Source organism: Rutilus rutilus (genome assembly GCF_951802725.1).
Source record: "Rutilus rutilus genome assembly, chromosome: 8".
Taxonomy (NCBI): domain Eukaryota; kingdom Metazoa; phylum Chordata; class Actinopteri; order Cypriniformes; family Leuciscidae; genus Rutilus; species Rutilus rutilus.
Window position 1 is genome coordinate 31,572,244 of NC_140222.1, and position 20,906 is coordinate 31,593,149.

General features: G+C 38.2%; 2 protein-coding genes across 2 annotated transcripts in view; one reads left to right on the forward strand and one right to left on the reverse strand.

The window, feature by feature from the left end:
* Nucleotides 1–20,906, reverse strand: part of LOC311296162 (coagulation factor XIII B chain-like) — a 409,206-nt gene that overhangs the window by 329,351 nt on the left and 58,949 nt on the right. The window lies entirely within an intron of this gene.
* p3h2 (prolyl 3-hydroxylase 2) overlaps nucleotides 41–20,906 on the forward strand; it is a 51,538-nt gene continuing 30,672 nt past the window's right edge. Inside the window, exon 1 of the mRNA XM_084417815.1 lies at nucleotides 41–596. Coding sequence (XP_084273941.1) covers nucleotides 189–596 — 408 coding nt within the window. The 5' untranslated portion in view covers nucleotides 41–188. The remainder of the gene's footprint in view (nucleotides 597–20,906) is intronic.

A 20,906-nucleotide genomic window follows, 5' to 3' on the forward strand; every position in this document is an offset into this window, starting at 1 on the left:
GGTGGTCATTGTTGAAATGTCTCTAGAAATTGGTCATTCATTATGAGTGTCAACGAAACTGCCTTGCAGCTTAGAACGGTAGTTCAGCCGTAACTTTCATTAGTCTGCTCCTTGTCCCACATAGGCTCATTGGGATTGTTTATCCATCATTCGGAGCGCATTATTTTGCGCACCATATTACGGAGAAGATGGATGTGAACCCCAAACTCTACGGCTTTTTGACTTGTATACTCCAGACACTTTTGCTGTCATCGGCCACCCTGGAACCGTTTGACCTGCTTTATGCAAACGGATTGGAGGCTTTTAATAAAGGAGACTATGGCAATGTGGTGCGGTACATGGAGAGCGCGCTGAGCAGTTTCTCTGAAGTGCGCCAGACCAAAATCAGATGCAGACTGAAATGCAGAGACCAGCATCGCTTTGACAGCCTTCTGACTGATAAGTTTTTCGAAGTGATTCTTTATAGGGCGCACTGTTTAAACGAATGCTTTGAGGGAAAACTTGGAGCTCAGTCCATGCATAAAGTTAGTGAGGATGTCTTTCAGGATTTCAGTAGAAGAATTCCCTATAACTACCTGCAGCTTGCGTACAGAAAGGTGGGTACAAGTTTTATAGATGCGACAGACCACGGCTTGTTTAACAGAGGTGCCTACATCAGGAACGTTTGAATGAAACGCTTCTGAGCGTCATTCGAACGCTCGAAGGGAACATTGTTGTGCATCTTACGTGTGTTTGAATGATACATGTTGGGCATCAGTAACGTTGGACGAACTTTCGAACGTTAAATCAAGAATGTCCTTCAATTAAATTTGAGTTAGAACATTGAAAATCGAACATTTCTGGGCGTTAATCTGTGTTTGAAGGTTCGAATCAAACCTTTTTTGCGCTGTCGTATTTTAACCAGTCTATGTAGGCAGCTCACAAAGGTTTTACAGCCTTAGTTTTCTATTGGTGAAAGTCGTAAATACACATATGAAAATTTAATTTGTAGTACGACATGTTTGTTACGCAATTCTGAGAGCCACCTACAGGGATGGGATGGGATGGGAAGGGGGAACACTCTAGAAAACATGTGTCTATAAGTCTGTTAACTTCAAATGATTCATATGCATATTAGTCTTACCCGATTTAAGTGTCTATAATTTACGATGTAAATTTAGCGCTACAGAACTGCAACTGAGGCAAAACACACTTAGGCTAAAGCCATGGTAACCATTTTCTGCAAAATACCACAAGTACAGTTATAAATCTGTGGTAGTTTCATAAAAAAAAAAAAAAAAAAAAAAAAACAGCAAAATTCTGGAAGGTTCTTAAACCAATGAAGCATCTATTTTACAGATATATTGCTGTAATTGTGGTATTTATATTTCCAAATTTATTCCATGTGGTATTTCATAAAATGGAGTTCGATATGGTATTTGTGGGGTTTTTTTCTGAAAAACTGTCAATACCATAGCAGTAAATTTTATGAGGTATTTGACACCTTTTAGGCTTTCAAACATGACCATATTGTAAATCCAGAGCTTTGATACTTTAATTTATTAAAGAGTTAGTTTAATTATCCCATAATATACTCACCCTCAACCCAATATAGGTGTACTATTTGAGTTTCTTCTTTCATCCAAACACAGTTGGAGTTATATTAAAAAACATCCTGGCTCTACCAAGCTAAATAATATGAGTTAATGATACCTTGTTTGTTTAAGCCAAAAAAAAAGCACATCCATCCATCATAAAAGTAATCCATACAGCTCCAGGGGGTTAATAAAGGCCTTCTGAAGCGGAGTGATTCATTTTTGTAAGAAAAATATCCATATTTATAACTTTATAAACTCGAATCACTGGGTTCCGGCCGAAGAGTGACCTCTGACCCGACGCATGACGTACAGTGCATTCACTCTGATTATAAAGCTTGGAAGAGCCAGGATATTTGGAAACATAACTGCAATTGTGTTTGGAAGAAAGTCATATACACCTAGAATGGCTTGAGGGTGAGTAAATTATGGGATAATTTTCATTTTTGGGTGAACTAACCCTTTAAATATAAAGAGGCAGAAAAGGTTCACATATAGAAAGGAATACACAGAAGACCCCATAGACAAACCTTCTGCATTTTGTATGTTGTAACCCTTAAAATCCTAAAAAGATTGAGATATTCAGAACAGCACTTAGCTGGCAGTCAAGACCGATGGGAACAGAGCGTGACATTCTGAGAGCAGCGGGCTATTCTAGCCAAATCAGACATGTGCCTTTGCCCAGGGACAGAAAGAGATTAAAAAGAAAAGCGCTAGAACTCAGTAGATGAAGTCGGCACAGTTCTGCGATGACCAGGGCGAGAGATCAGACACATTCCTGTCAGCACTCTAGGTCGTTGAATGTCATAAAGAGATGTCTATGTGTGTATATATGGGGTGATATTTGTAAAACATTCCACCGCTCTTTGAAATTTTAACCACACAGCCCTCTTTCCCATCATAATCCTGGCATAAAGAGGCTTTTCGGCCTGGAAGCAGGGGCCACAGACGCCAACTGTTACTTCATTGACAAGCTTGTGTGTTTGTTTTCCTGGGTCAATCAGTATTTATCTAGGCAAATATTTTTCTTAAAGTGTGTTTGCTGTTCTGAAAGGAAAGGCACCAGCTTGTTTTGGGTTATGAATGGAGGAGTTTTGTGCCAGCAGTCACCCCTGTTGCTCTGTCATTGGTTAGTTAGTTTTTAATCAACAAGTCCAATCAGTGAAGGATCAAAGCTCAGTGAGAATGTCCTGTCAGATCCGTCATATGTTAAGCGAAATAAAAAGTGCGGCAAAATAATCATGCAAAAGCACATCTTATACTGAGTTGAGCTTGCAGGCTCACGTAAAAACAAATTGCACACGGTCTGTAGTTCGATTCAAGCGCAAACGACTCTTATGAGTCAGTTGAATTGTTCAAAATGACTCACTAACTTAGGAATTACCAATTTGAATCTGCCTGACGAATCCTTCACTGAATCAGTAACAGCGGTTAGTGAATCATCTGACTTACTTGCCAAACTTATGATTGTTTTCAGTGATATTTGTCTCAAAATGAAATATTCTTTTACTTAACAACCAATATTTTATGATTATTTATTGTCAAAATAACTTTTATGCAATAACAGATTTAAAACAGTTTAATCTCAAGACAGTACTTACTAAATAATCATAGCACTGCAATAAAAACCTTTATTATTTATGATTAATTCTAATGATTTATAATTATTTGTAATAATAATACAATTTTATTAATTTATTATTATTATTATTATTTGAGCTGTATCTAACTGTTAAACCAACACATTATTTACTAAATAACCATTTGACAATGTAATAAAAACGTTTAATAATAATAATAATAATATGTAAGCCATCATATTGCTACAGTGTTTTAAATGGTAATTCTTTAAATTAATTTTATTATTTAAATGTTTTGGGCTATGTCTAACTGACATAATCCTTAGTCCACAGCAATAAAACTTTTATTATTCATAATAATGACAACATTATTATTATTATAATTAATATAATATTTTTTTTATATTATTTCCCGCTTTTATCAGTAGACCAGTTCACCTGTATAATTAAAAGGACATTCTATTTTGTTATTTTTTTATATATTTTTTTGTGTCTCCAAAAGTATGTCCTTTTGATACTCACAAGTTTACTGTTCTATCTGTGACCTCAATGTTACTGTTATTGTCTTTCGATCTTTTCAGAAACTCTCAAAGCCCAACCCATATCTATTGTGGTCCCACCAATGTTAGGGCAGATAACATCATGGAAACGCCTTGTGAATTGTGCTTTGGCAGCATTGTCTTTCTACCATTTTCTTTGTAATCAACCCAGCACAATCCAATATAACATAATTGAACCCGTCGTATATATTTTCCTATAGATAAGTGATGTGACTACCCAAGCGCTTCATTCTAGCTAAGCGAGTGCTTGTGTAGCCTACTAAGCAAACGGTGCACCTGCGTTGCCTGGAAAGAGAGTGTGTGTGAGTGTGTCAGGTTTCCCCAGCCACTACACGTTCGGTTCGTGCCCATCAACATGCTCAGCCAGACAGCATGGCACTTCCTCTGCCAAACATTTTCTGGATGACCGACTCTTAAGCGGATAACAGCACAGCAGGAATGTGTGGGCATGTTGCCTTATTTCATTGCACAATAAATGACCCTGCCTGGGATTACCAAGAAGAAAACATGACCACTGAATTGCGTGCGCTTCCAAGAGACTGCAAATTCTGCAAAGGCAAGCTGCTTCATCGAGCCAGATGTGGATCTCATGGGGGTTGTATTTTCCAGATCACAGGGCCAAAGTTTTGCACTAGACGGAGAGTGGAGATGAACAACAGGTCGCAGATATGCAAGTCATCGACTCTGTCCGTTCTTGTTAAATCTTGATTTACGTCGCATATTTGACTTTTTTAGCCGCTTATCGGTGGATCTTCTTTGATTTAGTCCCACATAAAACTGTGTCGGATATAATGCTTCTCCATAAAGATAGGAATCCCATGTTGCTCTGGTTTTAGGAGTCCTGCGGGGTCACAGGAAAGACCCAGAGCTGTTGGGCAAAGCCGATGAATGAAAGGACTCTTGGGGGAATTTTGGCAAAGCCTGAGAAAGTGTGGAAAGTGGGATGCGGCGGCCAAAGCAACATCTGTTTGCTCTGACAAATGGCTGTCTGCAGTCTGGAACAGTGTTCCTCTATCACTCTTGGCTTCTCTTGCACTTATTTTGAATGAAATTATGGTTTCCATCTATATGAGTCTATGAAGAACAGTGTTTAACATTACAAATATTTATCTAGTATGTTTTAGACTTTCACAAAACATGAAAAAAAAACATCATAGTTAATGACGTAAATGGTCCCACAGGGATTTCATTATCTGTCAAAGTGAATTTATTCATTGGAGTAAACATAATGTTTGTAGCCTTTGCTGTAAACTTGATATTTTGGAGTCCACCTCTGCCTGCATAGAGAAGTGGCAGGAAATCCATCAAAACAATAGCTCTGCGTGCGTCGCACGTGTGCCATTGAAGAGGAAATTGTTTCTATTTTGGACAGATGAGATATGGGGAGTCCCCTCTAAACTTTTTGTGTAGTTAAAGTGTACAGTGTCTGGCAGATAGAGCAAATTAAAAGAATAGTTCACCCAAACATTAAAAAACATTTTTGCAGAATGTTCACGCTGCTCTTTTCCATAAAACATATTAACACCAGGGGCTTGTGACTAAGAAGTGCGCTTAATTATTTTGAATGTGCACTTGTGTACTTCAGATCTTGCAGATAAGATAATATTGATGGAATAAAGGCCTCTTAAGTGTACTTATACTATGTTTCTTAACACACTTAAATATAGTTTTAAAAAAGTGCACCTTTTAATTAAAAGCTTTACTTTAAAGAACATTTAAATCCCAATATTTGAATGATCTTTTTAATCATGCTTTAAAGAAGTGCACTTATCTTGATGTGTTGACTAAAGTACTTGGTTATCATTTTAACTGCATGTGTCTTATTTGATATTACATTTGAAGTTAATGTATTAAAGTATATACATTTTGTAATAAGAGTATTCTTTTTAAAAGTACATGCTTAAGTGTACTTCTTTTTCACAAGGCTTCAAAACAGACAGAAAAGGTACCATAAAAGCATGTTATTATAGAAAAAAGTCTGTATTACTTATGCATTATATAACATGTCTTCTGTAGCCATACATGCCATTGATGTTCTATTTTCTTAATATGCCAAAAATATGCAGAAGCGCAAATTAGATTTGGTCTCCTATTGCTTGGCTTTAGAAGACTTGGAATATAGCGCATGAGTCACGTAAACTTTTTCTTGTACTTTTTTTTTGGTCATTTTTGAAACTTGACAGCCCCTGATTAATGATGTTTCCATTATATTCAAAAGAGCTGCACGAACATGCAGCAACACATCTCTTGTGTTCCACTGATGAAAGAAAACCTTTATGTATAATCTAGGGTTAGTTCAACTAGAAATTAAAATTCTGTCATTCATTTCTCACCCTCATGTCTTTCCAAATTCGTAAGACTTTTGTTTATCTTCAGAACACAAATGAAGATCTTTTTGAGGAAATCTGAGATATTTCTTTCCCTCCATTGGCAGCTACGCAACTACCACTTTGATGATTCAAAAAGTTCATAAAGAGATTGTGAAACTAATCCATATGAATTGAATAGTTTATTCAAAATTTTCTGAAGAGACACAATCGCTTTATATGATTAACAGATTGAATTTAGGCTTTTATTCACATATAAACATTGGTCAGCGAACATAAACAGAAGCTCAACCGAACCTGCTTGATGCGCAAGAACAAATCTCATTGGTTCTTCCAGAAATTAAAATTTGCTGCGTAACACAAGAATGAACCTCATTGGTTCTTGAGGAAGCTCAAACGTGCTGCGTAGCATGAGAATGAATCTCATTGGTTCTTGCGGAAGCTCAAACGTGCTGCGTAACACAAGAATGAATCTCATTGGTTCTTGCTGAAGCTCAAACGTGCTGCGTAACACAAGAATGAATCTCATTGGTTCTTGCGGAAGCTCAAACGTGCTGCGTAACACAAGAATGAACCTCATTGGTTCTTGCGGAAGCTCAAACGTGCTGCGTAACATGAGAATGAATCTCCTTGGTTCTTGCGGAAGCTCAAACGTGCTGCGTAACACAAGAATGAATCTCATCGGTTCTTGCTGAAGCTCAAACGTGCTGCGTAACACAAGAATGAATCTCATTGGTTCTTGCGGAAGCTCAAACGTGCTGCGTAACACAAGAATGAATCTCATTGGTTCTTGCGGAAGCTCAAACGTGCTGCGTAACACAAGAATGAATCTCATCGGTTCTTGCTGAAGCTCAAACGTGCTGCGTAACACAAGAATGAATCTCATTGGTTCTTGCGGAAGCTCAAACGTGCTGCGTAACACAAGAATGAATCTCATTGGTTCTTGCTGAAGCTCAAACGTGCTGCGTAACACAAGAATGAATCTCATTGGTTCTTGCGGAAGCTCAAACGTGCTGCGTAACACAAGAATGAACCTCATTGGTTCTTGAGGAAGCTCAAACGTGCTGCGTAGCATGAGAATGAATCTCATTGGTTCTTGCGGAAGCTCAAACGTGCTGCGTAACACAAGAATGAATCTCATTGGTTCTTGCTGAAGCTCAAACGTGCTGCGTAACAGGAGAATGAATCTCATTGGTTCTTGCAGAAGCTCAAACGTGCTGCGTAACACAAGAATGAATCTCATTGGTTCTTGCAGAAGCTCAAACGTGCTGCGTAACATGAGAATGAATCTCCTTGGTTCTTGAGGAAGCTCAAACGTGCTGCGTAACACGAGAATGAATCTCATTGGTTCTTGCGGAAGCTCAAACGTGCTGCGTAACACAAGAATGAATCTCCTTGGTTCTTGCTGAAGCTCAAACGTGCTGCGTAACAGGAGAATGAATCTCATTGGTTCTTGCAGAAGCTCAAACGTGCTGCGTAACACAAGAATGAATCTCATTGGTTCTTGCAGAAGCTCAAACGTGCTGCGTAACATGAGAATGAATCTCATTGGTTCTTGCGGAAGCTCAAATGTGCTGCGTAACATGAGAATGAATCTCATTGGTTCTTGCGGAAGCTCAAACGTGCTGCGTAACACAAGAATGAATCTCATTGGTTCTTGCAGAAGCTCAAATGTGCTGCGTAACATGAGAATGAATCTCATTGGTTCTTGAGGAAGCTCAAACGTGCTGCGTAACACGAGAATGAATCTCATTGGTTCTTGCGGAAGCTCAAACGTGCTGCGTAACACAAGAATGAATCTCCTTGGTTCTTGCTGAAGCTCAAACGTGCTGCGTAACAGGAGAATGAATCTCATTGGTTCTTGCAGAAGCTCAAACGTGCTGCGTAACACAAGAATGAATCTCATTGGTTCTTGCAGAAGCTCAAACGTGCTGCGTAACATGAGAATGAATCTCATTGGTTCTTGCGGAAGCTCAAATGTGCTGCGTAACATGAGAATGAATCTCATTGGTTCTTGCGGAAGCTCAAACGTGCTGCGTAACACAAGAATGAATCTCATTGGTTCTTGCTGATGCTCAAACGTGCTGCGTAACACAATAATGAATCTCATTGGTTCTTACAGAAGCTCAAACGTGCTGTGTAACACGAGAATGAATCTCATTGGTTCTTGAGGAAGCTCAAACGTGCTGCATAACATGAGAATGAATCTCATTGGTTCTTGCAGAAGCTCAAACGTGCTGCGTAACACAAGAATGAATCTCATTGGTTCTTGAGGAAGCTCAAACGTGCTGCATAACACGAGAATTAATCTCATTGGTTCTTGCAGAAGCTCAATTGTGCTGCATAATGAGAATAAACCTCATTGGTTCTCACGTCATGCTTGAGCTTCCGTTTACTATAACTGATCTGATGTGGGAGTTGATGAATGTTTTTATGTGAATAAAAGCCTATATTCAGTCTGTTAATCATATAAAGCGATTGTGTCTCTTCAGAAAATTTGGACTAAACAGTTCAATTCATATGGATTCGTTTTACGATCTCTTTATGATCTTTTTGAAGTGTCAAAGGGGTAGTTGCGTAGACTATCAATGAAGGGATCCTCATTTGAGTTCCGAAGATGAACGAAAGTCTTATGGGTTTGAAACGGCATTAGGGTGAGTAAATGATGACATAATTTTAATTTTTGAGTGAACTATGCCTTTAAGATAATCTCACTCATCTCACCATCTAAAAAACCTCTTTATTGCCTCTTTCATAAATGGCGAGCAGGTTGGCTTTAACTTCCACGACCCTGCACTGACCTAGAACAGACTCCACTACATCCACCGCATCTGTTTGTAATAGGACGCCTCCACAGTAAGTTATTGCTCACATTGGCGTCAACAAGTACCTGAGCGGAATGCTAGTGTGCTGTTGTGCGGGGACGTAGAGGACTGTTGGAAAGAAGGATGGCACATTTTGAATGGAAAAACGATCAGCCATGTGGTTTTTTGGACACAAACATAATCCTATTCAAGTAATTTCCCAGTTTTATTGCAGATGAGACCATTTTTCTATGCTATGTTATACATATACAAATATGTTATGTGCTTATTTGCTGCATTAATTCACTAGGAACCAGTTTTGAAGTTTGTTTTCTTCTGTTCTTTTGTTGGTTTTAAATTTACATAACCGACAGATCTTCCCGTTTCTTTCATTTGCCTAAATTTAAGACAATTGCTCGGTATGAACTCAGTTCTTCGAGATCTTTAGACGGCCCTATGGGGAGGCCTGATTTCAGTCTCAACTCTCAGATCTCTACTGAAGGTCAGTTGTATGGTGAGGGGGTAAAGTACACTACTCCATTGTTGGCTGATGGAGACACTGGATAAATTATTGGCGCTCTAATCACTTTGCCCTGCACTTTCACTCACTCGTGTATTTAATCTTGTGGGATTTGCTTAAAAGCGGAGGGGATCTCAGGTTTGCTACATAAATAAACCTCATAGCCTCTCCAGTGTTGGAATATTTGGAAAGATTGTTGTGTTTTTGTTGGACAATTTTATTTGTAATTGACCTATAAATCAGAAGAAAAAGAAGTTGTTTTATTTATATAGTGCCTTTCCGTAGCTCAAAGTCGCTTTACATTGTACATTACAATACATTTACACACCCGCACACACATTACAATCACAAAAAGGACACATATAGTCACATTATCCAAAATACATGTTAAATAGATATGTTTTTAGCTGAGTCTTGTATGTGGCCACAGATGAGATATTACTAAGTGTAAGAGGTAGTGAATTCCATAATTTAGGAGCATTAACACTAAATGATCTTCCACCTACAGTAGACAACCGGAAACAATGGATTTGGACAATAAACCAAGTTCAGCTGATCTAAGGGACCGGACAGGGCGGTAAAAGTAAAGTAGATCAGACAGATATGGAGGCCTACTGGATCATATATGATATGCCAAAAGTCTTCTAAATGATCAATATGATCAAACCTTTACTGGAACACCTGCCTATATTGTTATAAAGATCTCATTGATTCACATTGCAAGCTGTCATGTATCTTCATCTTTGGCCAAATAAATATCAGCATCTGCACCAAATTGCATATTTCTGCTTATTTTGGGCCTTGAGTTTGAGCTCCATTTTCTCAATATATCATACTGTATGTGCCATAAAAGCATAAGAAAACTTATGAAACACATGAAAACTTTTTTTTATAAAAAAAAATATATATATATATTTGTCTAGAGCAGCCTTTCTCAAACTTTTTTCCGTCAGGGCACCTTTCAAAAGTGCATAAAATCTCAAGGCACCCCAGTGTAAAATATAATTTAAAAACACTGCATAACCCAAATGTAATGCAAATTATATATATATATATAATGAATTTACAATTTTATTAATCCGTTCATATGTTTAACCCTTTCACACGTAAATTTAAAATATTCTGGCTGACCCCCCAGCGTGAGTTTTTCAAGGTGACCGTTATTCAGAATGTGTCACTTTATGGTTTCCATGGTGACGCGTCATTGCCTGTCACGTGACACACCGCAGCAACAACAGAGCTGAATGAATGATGATCTGCTTTTATGTCATTTTTCCTTTTTTATTCAAAATATTCACAAATTTGTTAGATATGGCATGAAATATCTGATATTCCGATTGTCAAATATATGCAAGTGGAAGTGTTTTGTTTTTTGAACACCTTTATAACGATCGCGTTAGTTGAGCTGTATGCGCGATGGGCGCCTGTTAGTTTGTGCCGCAGATGCAGTTCAGAGAATCGGATCTGTTGGATTTACAACAAGTGAATTCATCCACTTCTCCCGAAATACATAAAAGTAAGTGGCAGGTGAACTGGGAGAAGAACAGAGTAAACTTTAAAGTTACTTACACAATGTGTATCTGATATGAATAAAACTAATTATAATGGAAAGGATTATTATTGCCTCTTCCTTTGACATCAGTGTGTATTTTACAAACTCTAAATGTATTGTTTTTTAGTACTTATGTCTGAAACCTAAAACAAACATTATGTGGATGAAAACACTGAAAAGTTGTGATATATGACAGCTGAGCGCGCCTGTCTCTGGCTCAGCGCCAGCCAACGCGCGAAAGCACATTTGAATTTAGCAGTTGATCACGTCATGCACTCACTGACCGTTCTCACACCGCTGCTCCAGGGACCAGCCTAGACTGATCACGCCGGTGTGGTCGTACGTGCGAAAGGGTTAAAAAGAAGAAGAATGTATTTATGTAAATTCAAATATATTTATATATGAAATGTCCGAATTATTATTTTTTTTTTTTTTAACCTACGAAATTTTTTGGCGGCACCCCTGACACAGTCAGGGGGCACCCCAGTGTGCCGCGGCACCCACTTTGAGAAAGGCTGGTCTAGAGGTTCAATAAACTGATCCATTTAAAAAAAAAAAAAAAAAAAGTATTATTTCATAAGTCAGGCTTTACATGGTCAAGATTTATGTTATATGATCATAGACAAATACTACTTTATAGAACCCTTTCTGTTTTGTTTTGGAATCATTTAACAAATGAAAGTACACAGTCCTGCACTTGTGGTAGACCAACTTTAAACACAGACAGTGTGTAGTCTCAGCATGTCTGCTGAGATGATGATGTCGGCTAATAGTTGGGATGATGTGGAGACTCAAACTCAGGATGTGACTCATGTGTATAATTGCTGGAAGCCACATTCTGGCCTGCTGGTTCAGTAGTCAAAGAAACAGGGCTCCCATTCATAGTTACTGTGACGTCGACATCTAAACTGTGGAAACTGAAGTAAGTGTGATTCATGAACTCTGCAAGCTCAGGCCCTGTTCCATATTACCGTATTTACTGCCCTAAAGACTTGGATTTTCATGTCATTTGTTTTTCCAGGCCTTAATGTATGTGGAAAAATTAACTTGTTAATTTTCTTGTATGTTCTTGTCATGGGAGTGCTCAACATCTCTTTAATCATTGTTTTCCTCAACTCTTGACATGAAGGTTTTTTTCAAATGAAATTTCCAAGAATTTCCACCAATCAGTTCCCACCTCTTCACCACAATTCTTAAATCACTTTAGTAAATTGTAGAGAGGGAGTTTCCAACACTTATTGGCTTTTGAAGTGACTTGTTCAAGCTTGAAGTGTATGCAAGACACCCATGAAATGTTTTTTTTTTTTTACACACAAAATTGGTAATTATTCCCCTTGCTACTCTTGAATGGTCTACAATGTTAAACTTTCACACAGAGAAACTCTATAGAGTATTTTTGTCAAGGCAAAGAATTGAGATGCAGGTTTAAAGTATATTTTATCTGTGCGGTCATAGCAGTAGAAAACTACTGACAGCCAAGGACCTCTGAACTTTAGCTATGCAAGTACATTACTGGAAACGCAATCGTTGCTTGTTCGGACAACCGGAGGAACTAGTCAAAATTAATGTACAGATGGAGTTGCAGATGCTGCAACGGTTCATTTTCCGAACGGTTTGTATCTGGAACATATTTTTTTATATGAATCATTCCCTCACTTCCCTAACCAATTTGTTTTCATTTAAGCATTAATAAAGAATAATGAGCTAATCTTTAATTTAGCCTGCGTTTTCTCAGCTATCAAGTGGAGTATACTTATAATGTTTTACTTATTAATATATACTACTACAAAGGTAACTCGTTCGACTGTACGCATACCCTAGCATACGTGTAAGAAAAAAAGAAGTATACTTATGACTTAACCCTAATTTTCTAATAATAATAATAAGAAGAAGAATACATTTAAATCATATTGGTCTTTGTGCTTTCAATGTAATTATTACAGGCAATGCATTGGGACATTGGGAGTTTCAGACAGCTGCATCTAACATGAGGATAGGGTTTATTTTGACTCAAAACCAACTGTAACAGTTTTCCAGAGCATAATTAACAAGCATTTAATTTGTGCTCTTCATAATGTCTTTCCACTCATTTAAAGTTTTAAGAACCTGTATGTTTGGCTTGATACCTATGAATATTTGGTCCAGATCCTTCCAAAGTTAACCTTACAAACAGTCACTAGGCCAACGGTGATACAAATACAGATCTTAATGAGTGGTTGGGAGCTCTGCGTGGTGGCTCTGGGGATATCTTCATGAAGAAGGAATTTTTATAGGCAGCAATGATGAAATTTGTTCCGTTCTGTGGGCATTTAGAGCAGATGTCAGGCTGATAGTGATCCCCAGACCCTGTTGGTGGTTCACGGGTTACATGTGCCTCAAGTGAGTCCGCTGATTGAGTTGTTTGGCATGTGGTATCGATTAAAGAGCTGGAGCGTGAGTATGAAATTACCAGTTTGAGACCGTTTTGCTTTAGGAAAATTAAGTAGTCTCATCTATCTTCAATCTCTTAATAGTCAAGTCTCCCGGTTGGCTCAGTATATATATACACCATAGGAAATGTTGCATTTTGAACATTCTTTCTAATTTGTTCTTTCATATAAATAGTATGTTTGATGTTATAGGTTTATGTGATTGTCCTGCCTATGGGAACCTGTTCATAGTGAGGTGCCTTTAGCTCAAACACGCATATGAATTGCTTTGCTTTGACCCCCTGAAAGGGTCTGGATGCTCTGTCATGGGAAACCTCAGAGTTGACATGATAGGTTGCCTCTGGAAAGATATTATAAAAGTCTTCGTGATCTCATTGATGCTGCAGGCAGTAATTTTTTTCTTAAGAAGACCTTTTCTGCGAATATCCCTACTTTGTAACAGAGCCACAGAGGCTTACACATCAAGTTAATTGCTTATTCTCACACCATGTTAGCACAAAAGAAGCGCTGGAAACCGTTATTTTGTGTCCTGGGTGTGTTTTCAATCATTGTACTGTCAGTTCTGAACACACACCAGAATCTAAGACTTCTTTACCTTGAGTTCACCGAGGCTCTCATGGCTTTAGACTTCTGAAGTCTCAATGAGATTTGACATGTTTGAGAAATCCGTAATACCCTCCTGCAAAGCCCTGCAGATTGCGTACAGGCTAAAGTTTCATTCTTGAATTTCATTTGCATCGGTTCCATGATTAGGGCACAAAAATTTGGCACAAATGTTACTTAATGTGCAAAATGTTAATATCCCCAAATTAAATTTTAGAGCTACAGGGAAGAAGATTTTCAATGGTTTAATTTTTTTGTGAACTTTTCCTTTACGCCTCACCCAAGAACTGTCAGGGCAGAACTTGCACATTTGCTTTGAAAACAATTACCACTGCCCCTGGGTTTTGCACAGAAGCCAGATATTATGTCACCCCGTAACCATAGCTTACTTTGACTTACTGTTTGGACTGCCAGTGAAAGTTGAACGCATTCATTTAAAGTCACGGATTCAGCTGTACTGTAATTAAGAACGCCCTGCTGCAATTGACCTAGTGGGAACATCAGCCATTACCTCACTAATGCTTTTGTGGCATGTTTCTTAAGCTTTTACTATGCGTCCTATCTAGTTTCCTCTCAAATTCAAAACCACAGGCCAATTATCTCATTCCTAAAGCTACCTGTCACCATTTCCCTATATTCCCAGAGCTCCATTCAGCCATTCGGATGGTCGTTAACTTTGCCCTTTTGTCAGCATAGAACATTGAAACCGCAATCTGAATTACACCAGGGATGTCAATTTATGTAAATTCCCTTAATCGATCATTGTTCCACAGTATACACATGATGCTTTTGCACCACAATTTGGCACCATTAACTTCGCGAAACATTAGTAAACCATAGTAGATCGCATATCTTTATTTAGAGCAGGTGGTCTCAAACAAGCCCAAATGCAGCATAAGACAACGCGTAGATCGCGGAGTGATGTGACATGCTTATTGGCTAATGCCAAGTCCTATAGACTTCCTGAATCTGATTACGTCACGATCATGACGCAGTGTTTTCCAACATCATTTGAAAGTTCAACCAATGGAAACGGGATCTCGGAGTGGGTGGGCATAGTGGTTTGGGACGATGTGTCTAAACCAGGGGTGTCCAAACTCGGTCCTGGAGCGCCACTTTCATGCAGATTTTAGGATCCAACTTGCTTCAACATTCATCTAAAGTGACTATCGAAATAAAGTGGAACCAGGTTGGATGCATAATTTCTCCTCTCCATGCAAAAAAAGTCTAAATTCCTGAAGACCTTCTTACTTATAATCGTAACTGGGATTAGATGGACATGTGTGGCAAGGGGTGAGACAACTGTTCCCTGGACAAAATCCCTTGAACCTTGTAATACAGTTGAGTGGTTTATATGAACTATATAAACCAGGTCTAGGCCAGGTCCTTTGAGCTTGATGAGGACACTTTGAAAGTTTGCAACCAGAAAGATATGGATGACGTGGATTTTCTTCCCCCACATTAGCCGCATAGACCAACCATTTAGACACTACATCAAGTTTTATGAGGGTGATCTAACAGTCCAGAAATAACTGTAATGTAACCCTCCTTCAACCACACCATCATTCAAGTTTAACCATTTCAACTAATTTTACCAATCATCCTACTGCTGCAGCCACAATGTAGCTTGTGGTTGTGGTTCGATATTTGTGTCTTAGGAGGCACTTCAATGCTGAGGTCATAATAGCATGCTATATCATATTAATTATGCCAATTTGGCTTTGCGTCACACCGGGTGTGCTTGCCTTGGTGCCAAGGAGCAGAACCGGGTGCGTACAGTACTTCCATTCTGTGGACTGCAAATGCAATCTATTATTTTTCTTATTTTAGGAATACAGACATTTTCTATTTCATTACCCGCAAATAGAGTCCATGTTTAAAGATGGTTATCATTGTAAAGGGATAACTCTAGATGAACTCTGAGGCTAAATCATGACCACAGTCAAGTTTATGTAGTTCCTACACGGTCCACTAATGGAAACGCTCCAGTGAGTCTCAGAACCCATCCGAGACGTCTATATTGAATCATGATGTTACCTTGTATGTTTTTCTGCTTTATATTATTACCTACAGATTATTGGCTCCGGCGGCTACGTGTTTTACAGCCCTTAAGGCAAGACCCCAAAATTAGCATGGAATGAAGCCACGTTTTTTTTTTTTTATCACCGCTGCATTTGAGGATGGAACATGCTTACTTATCGCTGCACCTGTGTGAAAAGCCCAGGCTGTACTTAAGTCTTTCCTGTATAACAGGCCAGAAAGGAAATAGCACTGAACCGCCAGCACATTTTCGTCTGGATCGTACCGTGCTGTCAGATTTGGGTGGCGGATGATGTAAACGCATGCTAGTCTGTTTCTGCAACCACAAGCATGTGCTCTCTCAGTTCATGCATTGTTTGCCAACAGACTTGCGCATGACCAATGTTTGATCACGAGTCTCTGAGAAATTGCTGAGAGCGTGCATTGTGTTTCCAGTTAAAGTGCGTGTAGCTGGAAAGCATTTGCGTTGAGTCCACTGTCACACTCACTTAAATGTAGACTGAACGCAGGTCTGGTAGAGTCGTTACAGACGAACGCAGTTCATAGGCGACCTGTTTTTGGGTGCAGTGTTTTAGAGGCACTTGAGAGAGATAAGACTTCTCCCCGGACTATTTTAAACACATGCTTGTGGTCACGGTTCATTTGCAATGTTTTCTTGACACGCTCTTAAATGTTTCTAGAACAAACAATATTGTTAGCATTTTCTTGACATCTTTTTTTGTGGGGTTCACCTGTCATGTTGAAAACCAAGAAAATAAACAAGCCTATGGAGGTTTGCTGGTCTTAGCTGGTTTAAGCTGGTCTGAGCATGCAGGTCCCCAAAATCTGGAAACAAGGTTTAGGCTGTTTTTTGTCCATCCATTCTGGTGTAAGGGTACGTTTACACGACAACAATGTACTAAAAACTGAAAACTTTTTCATTTGCGTTTTTCGCGTACATACAACAATGTTGTCAAAACAATCCCTGTCAGCATCGGTCATTATACAAAGGCGATTGACTAATATCCTAGACGACCGTACTCCACTTTGCTCATTCTAGAATATATTTTTTAGTCCCCATAGATCTGAACACACTTAATTAAGGTAAGATTATATCTAACCAGAGGCCACGACCATTATCATAGAACCAAGCTGACCAACTTAACTACTTCTAATGGTAACTTTGTATAATCATGTAGTGGTTTCCCACGCACACTTAGTTAGAATAATACTATAGAATAATTAGAGGTTGAGGCTCACCCTATTTAGATTGATCTAACAGCACTGTTGTCAACGGAAAACTCATTGTTAGCCTCTACAGTTCTAAGTATACATTACTAATGTCGGATCTCTGAAATTTCAGTCGGTGTGCTTCTCTGCTCCACCTAAGCTGGATTTCAGTCCGTTTACTAACCTGACCGTAGAATTGTGGTGTTATGGACTTAACTTAATCTACTAGAGTTAATAATTTCAGAGTTAGTCAGAATATATCCAAATGTAACAATTTATTGTTAGTCAGGTAAGCGTATCATGCCAATTACATATCCAATTCAAAGATAATCAATACAATAACATCAAATGATCAGAGATAAAGAGTAAAAGATGTACCTGACATTAGAAAAATACATAATGCTGAGTGTCTGGACATTCAGCATCACGGGTTGATCTGGCTACAAAATCCCCCCGGGCCTCTTGAAGAATTTCTTTAAGTACTCCGACCAAGACAAAACATCCCCCAATGTGGGGAATGAACTTACAATAGGAATTTGCATTGACTAGAGTTATAGACACAGGGAGATCACACCTTGTCGTGGAACAGGAGGTATTTTGGATGAAGGACACTGGGAAAAAGTGCACACCCAGTAAACAAAGTATCTCTAAACCCTTATTACCATTTGGTTTACTTCTGTGGAGATGAGACCATTGTACCAGTCACACAGAGTCATTTTAAATGATACCAAACATGACTGTTGTTAATTCACTTGAATTGACATAGAACATTATAATTTTTATATAATCTTTCTGTGAAGAGAAGAAGGAGTGGGGGGAGAAGGAACAAATGTTAAGTAAGGACAGGAGGGAAAGAAGCTTTCCCGCAACTTCACCCTGTGGGGTGTCTTACACATGCGCATGACGTCACCGGTTTCACAAACTCGCGTTTTTGTAGTCACCGAACTGATAACTGTCCTGTTCACTTTGAAACCCGTTTTCAAAAGTTTGCTTTTTCAGGCCCTCAAAACGGCATTGTTGTGTAAATGAACGACCAAAAAAGTTTTATACATAAATGCATATATACAGTACATAACCCACATAAATAGACTTTTAATCAACACTTGTACTTAATTATACTTATAGTCCAGTCATTTTAAGCCAAAATGGGGGTCAACCTTGAACAAATTGCAACAGAAGCAAACTCAACTGATTTTGTATCCTCAATATGTCCTGAGTAAGGAAAAAAAAAGCCCCGAAGAATCCCATTAGGGAAAAGTTTCGAAAAAGACCCAAATATAGCCTATTCATACGCCTATTCATTCATTTTCTTACGTGAATAGGGTAAAGATTTTAACCTTTAGATATCACCATGAAAATTACTGAGTTGATTACTTACATCAAGACAAACATTAATGTATTACAAGTTTTTTTAAATTGTTTGTTAACTTGGACAAACGGTGCATAATCTAATTACGTATGTGCTAATTTGCATAAATACCACAACAGATCTAAACATTGGGTCTAGCCAGGTGAAAATGTCTTGTTGAATCTTGTTGACACATAACAGTAAAATACTTAATGTTAAGGTCTGAATGGAACCCATTTAGGCTACCCATGAACATTAATACATAGAGGCAGGAAGAAGTACTTTAGAAACCAGCCTTTATTCATTTTTAAGAGATTGGGTTTGGGGCTGGGTCTGTGGGACTGTTTCTGGGGGACGAGTCTGAGGGAAGAACAGGAGACAATGGTAAGGAGAATGCAGAAGACAAAAGGTAGGCAAAATAAAAAGTGAATCCCCAGAAACAGTCCCACGGACCCAGCCCCAAACCCCATCTCTGCAATAATAATTAATAAAGTCTAAAGTACTTCTTCCTGCCTCTATGTATTAATGTTCATGGGTAGCCTAAATCTGTTACATTCAGACCTTAACATATTTATTGTTATGTGTCAACAAGATTCAACAAGACATTTTCACCTGGCTATACCCAATGTTTAGACCTGTTGTGGTATTTATGCAAATTAGCACATGCGTAATTAGATTATGCACCGTTTGTCCATGTTAACAAACCATTTAAAAAAACTTTTTGTTTGTCTTGATGTAAGTAATCAACTCAGTAATTTTCATGGTGATATCTAAAGGTTACATTTTTTACCCTATTTACGTAAGAAAAATAATTAATAGGCGTATGAATAGGCTATATTTGGGTCTTTTTCGAAACTTTCCCTTAATGGGATCCTTCTGGGCTTTTTTTTTTTCATTACTCAGGACATATTGAGGATACAAAATCAGTTGAGTTTGCTTCTGTTGCAATTTGTTCAACCTTTTTTCATAAAATGACTGGACTATTACTACTTATTGAATGAAACATCATTTCTCTTGACTCCTGCCATCTTAAATTAATATTTTCAATGAGCTAGTTGCTGCTTAAGAATCTAGTTTAAATCTCTTAAAAGGTAGAATAATGTTCGTTCCTATACAAGCTTTGTGTTGTGAGTGTGCCTATGACGCCTTAAAATACTAATTAGGCAGCCAATTAGGTTTTAGAACAGAACTTTCTTCGGTTTTGGATCATTTTAGCAAAAACTGTTTTTTTGTGCTGCCTTTTAAGTGCTGTCATTTCCTTCAGGAAATCCAAATTTGGTTTATTTTACCATTTTGTTTCAGTATATGAGGAGATTGCAAAAAAAATATGCCAAGCAAAGATTTGAGACATGACTTTCCAGGGCTTGTTGAAAGCCCTCTTTCATCAGCGTTTGCCACTGGTAAAACCACAAGCTCTAAAATTCAATTATAAATAGACTCTGGCATCTCTTGTCAATGTTTTCACTTGGGCAGATGTGTTCAGGCTTTTATTAGAACTATTTTGCATTTTATAGTTTAAGTCAAGTGGAAAATCTCTAGCTCTGAACACCTTTTATAAATAGTTTAAAACCATCAGGGGCGTAAGCCAACACCTCAAGATTGTTTTCTGCAAACCTGCTCAGCACCCCGTTTTTAAACCAGAGCTATTTACAGTTTGAGGACTGCAGTTTACTGACTTGGAATAAACCCACCTCTGATGTCTGCGTTTTAATAATCAAGGGCTTTGTACACTGGAATAGTGTTTATCCACTATATAATTAAACTTTTCCGTATGGAACAGATGTGTTACAGCATTTGTGCTGCAGTTTATTTCAACATGAACAAAAGGATCTCTGCTTTACATTTAACAGCTGCGTAATTGTAAACCCTCAACTCACAAATGCCATGCCACTTTATAGCTAAGGAATGTCGTGGGATGTTTATTTGTCCATGCAAAGTCTTGCTGTAAGAAACTGAAACCCTTCCCCCCTGTTGGAAGCATCCAACTCTATATTGCTGAGATAATGAAGTTGATGTAGCCCTTATGTATAAATATGTATACTCAAGAAGATTTGTCTTTGCTAAACAAATCTGCCAATTAAACTGAAACAGTGAGGTCTTGTTTCAGAGTCTGGGTAAACAAGGAGATGACATTTTTAGTCTTTCGAGCTCTTTTGGTTTACAAGACTCTGGGGAGATCCACAGCAAGAAGCTTTGTATAACCTAATATAGATTTATTTATCCTTCCTTCCTGAACCAGGGATCTGCATCTGAGATCATTTTGAGCAGAAACTTTGTTTTTCTCTGTCGCTTCATGAAAAAGATATTAAAATGTTTAAAAATGTTAGTACATCTGGAGTTTTCTGATTAAGAATAATGTC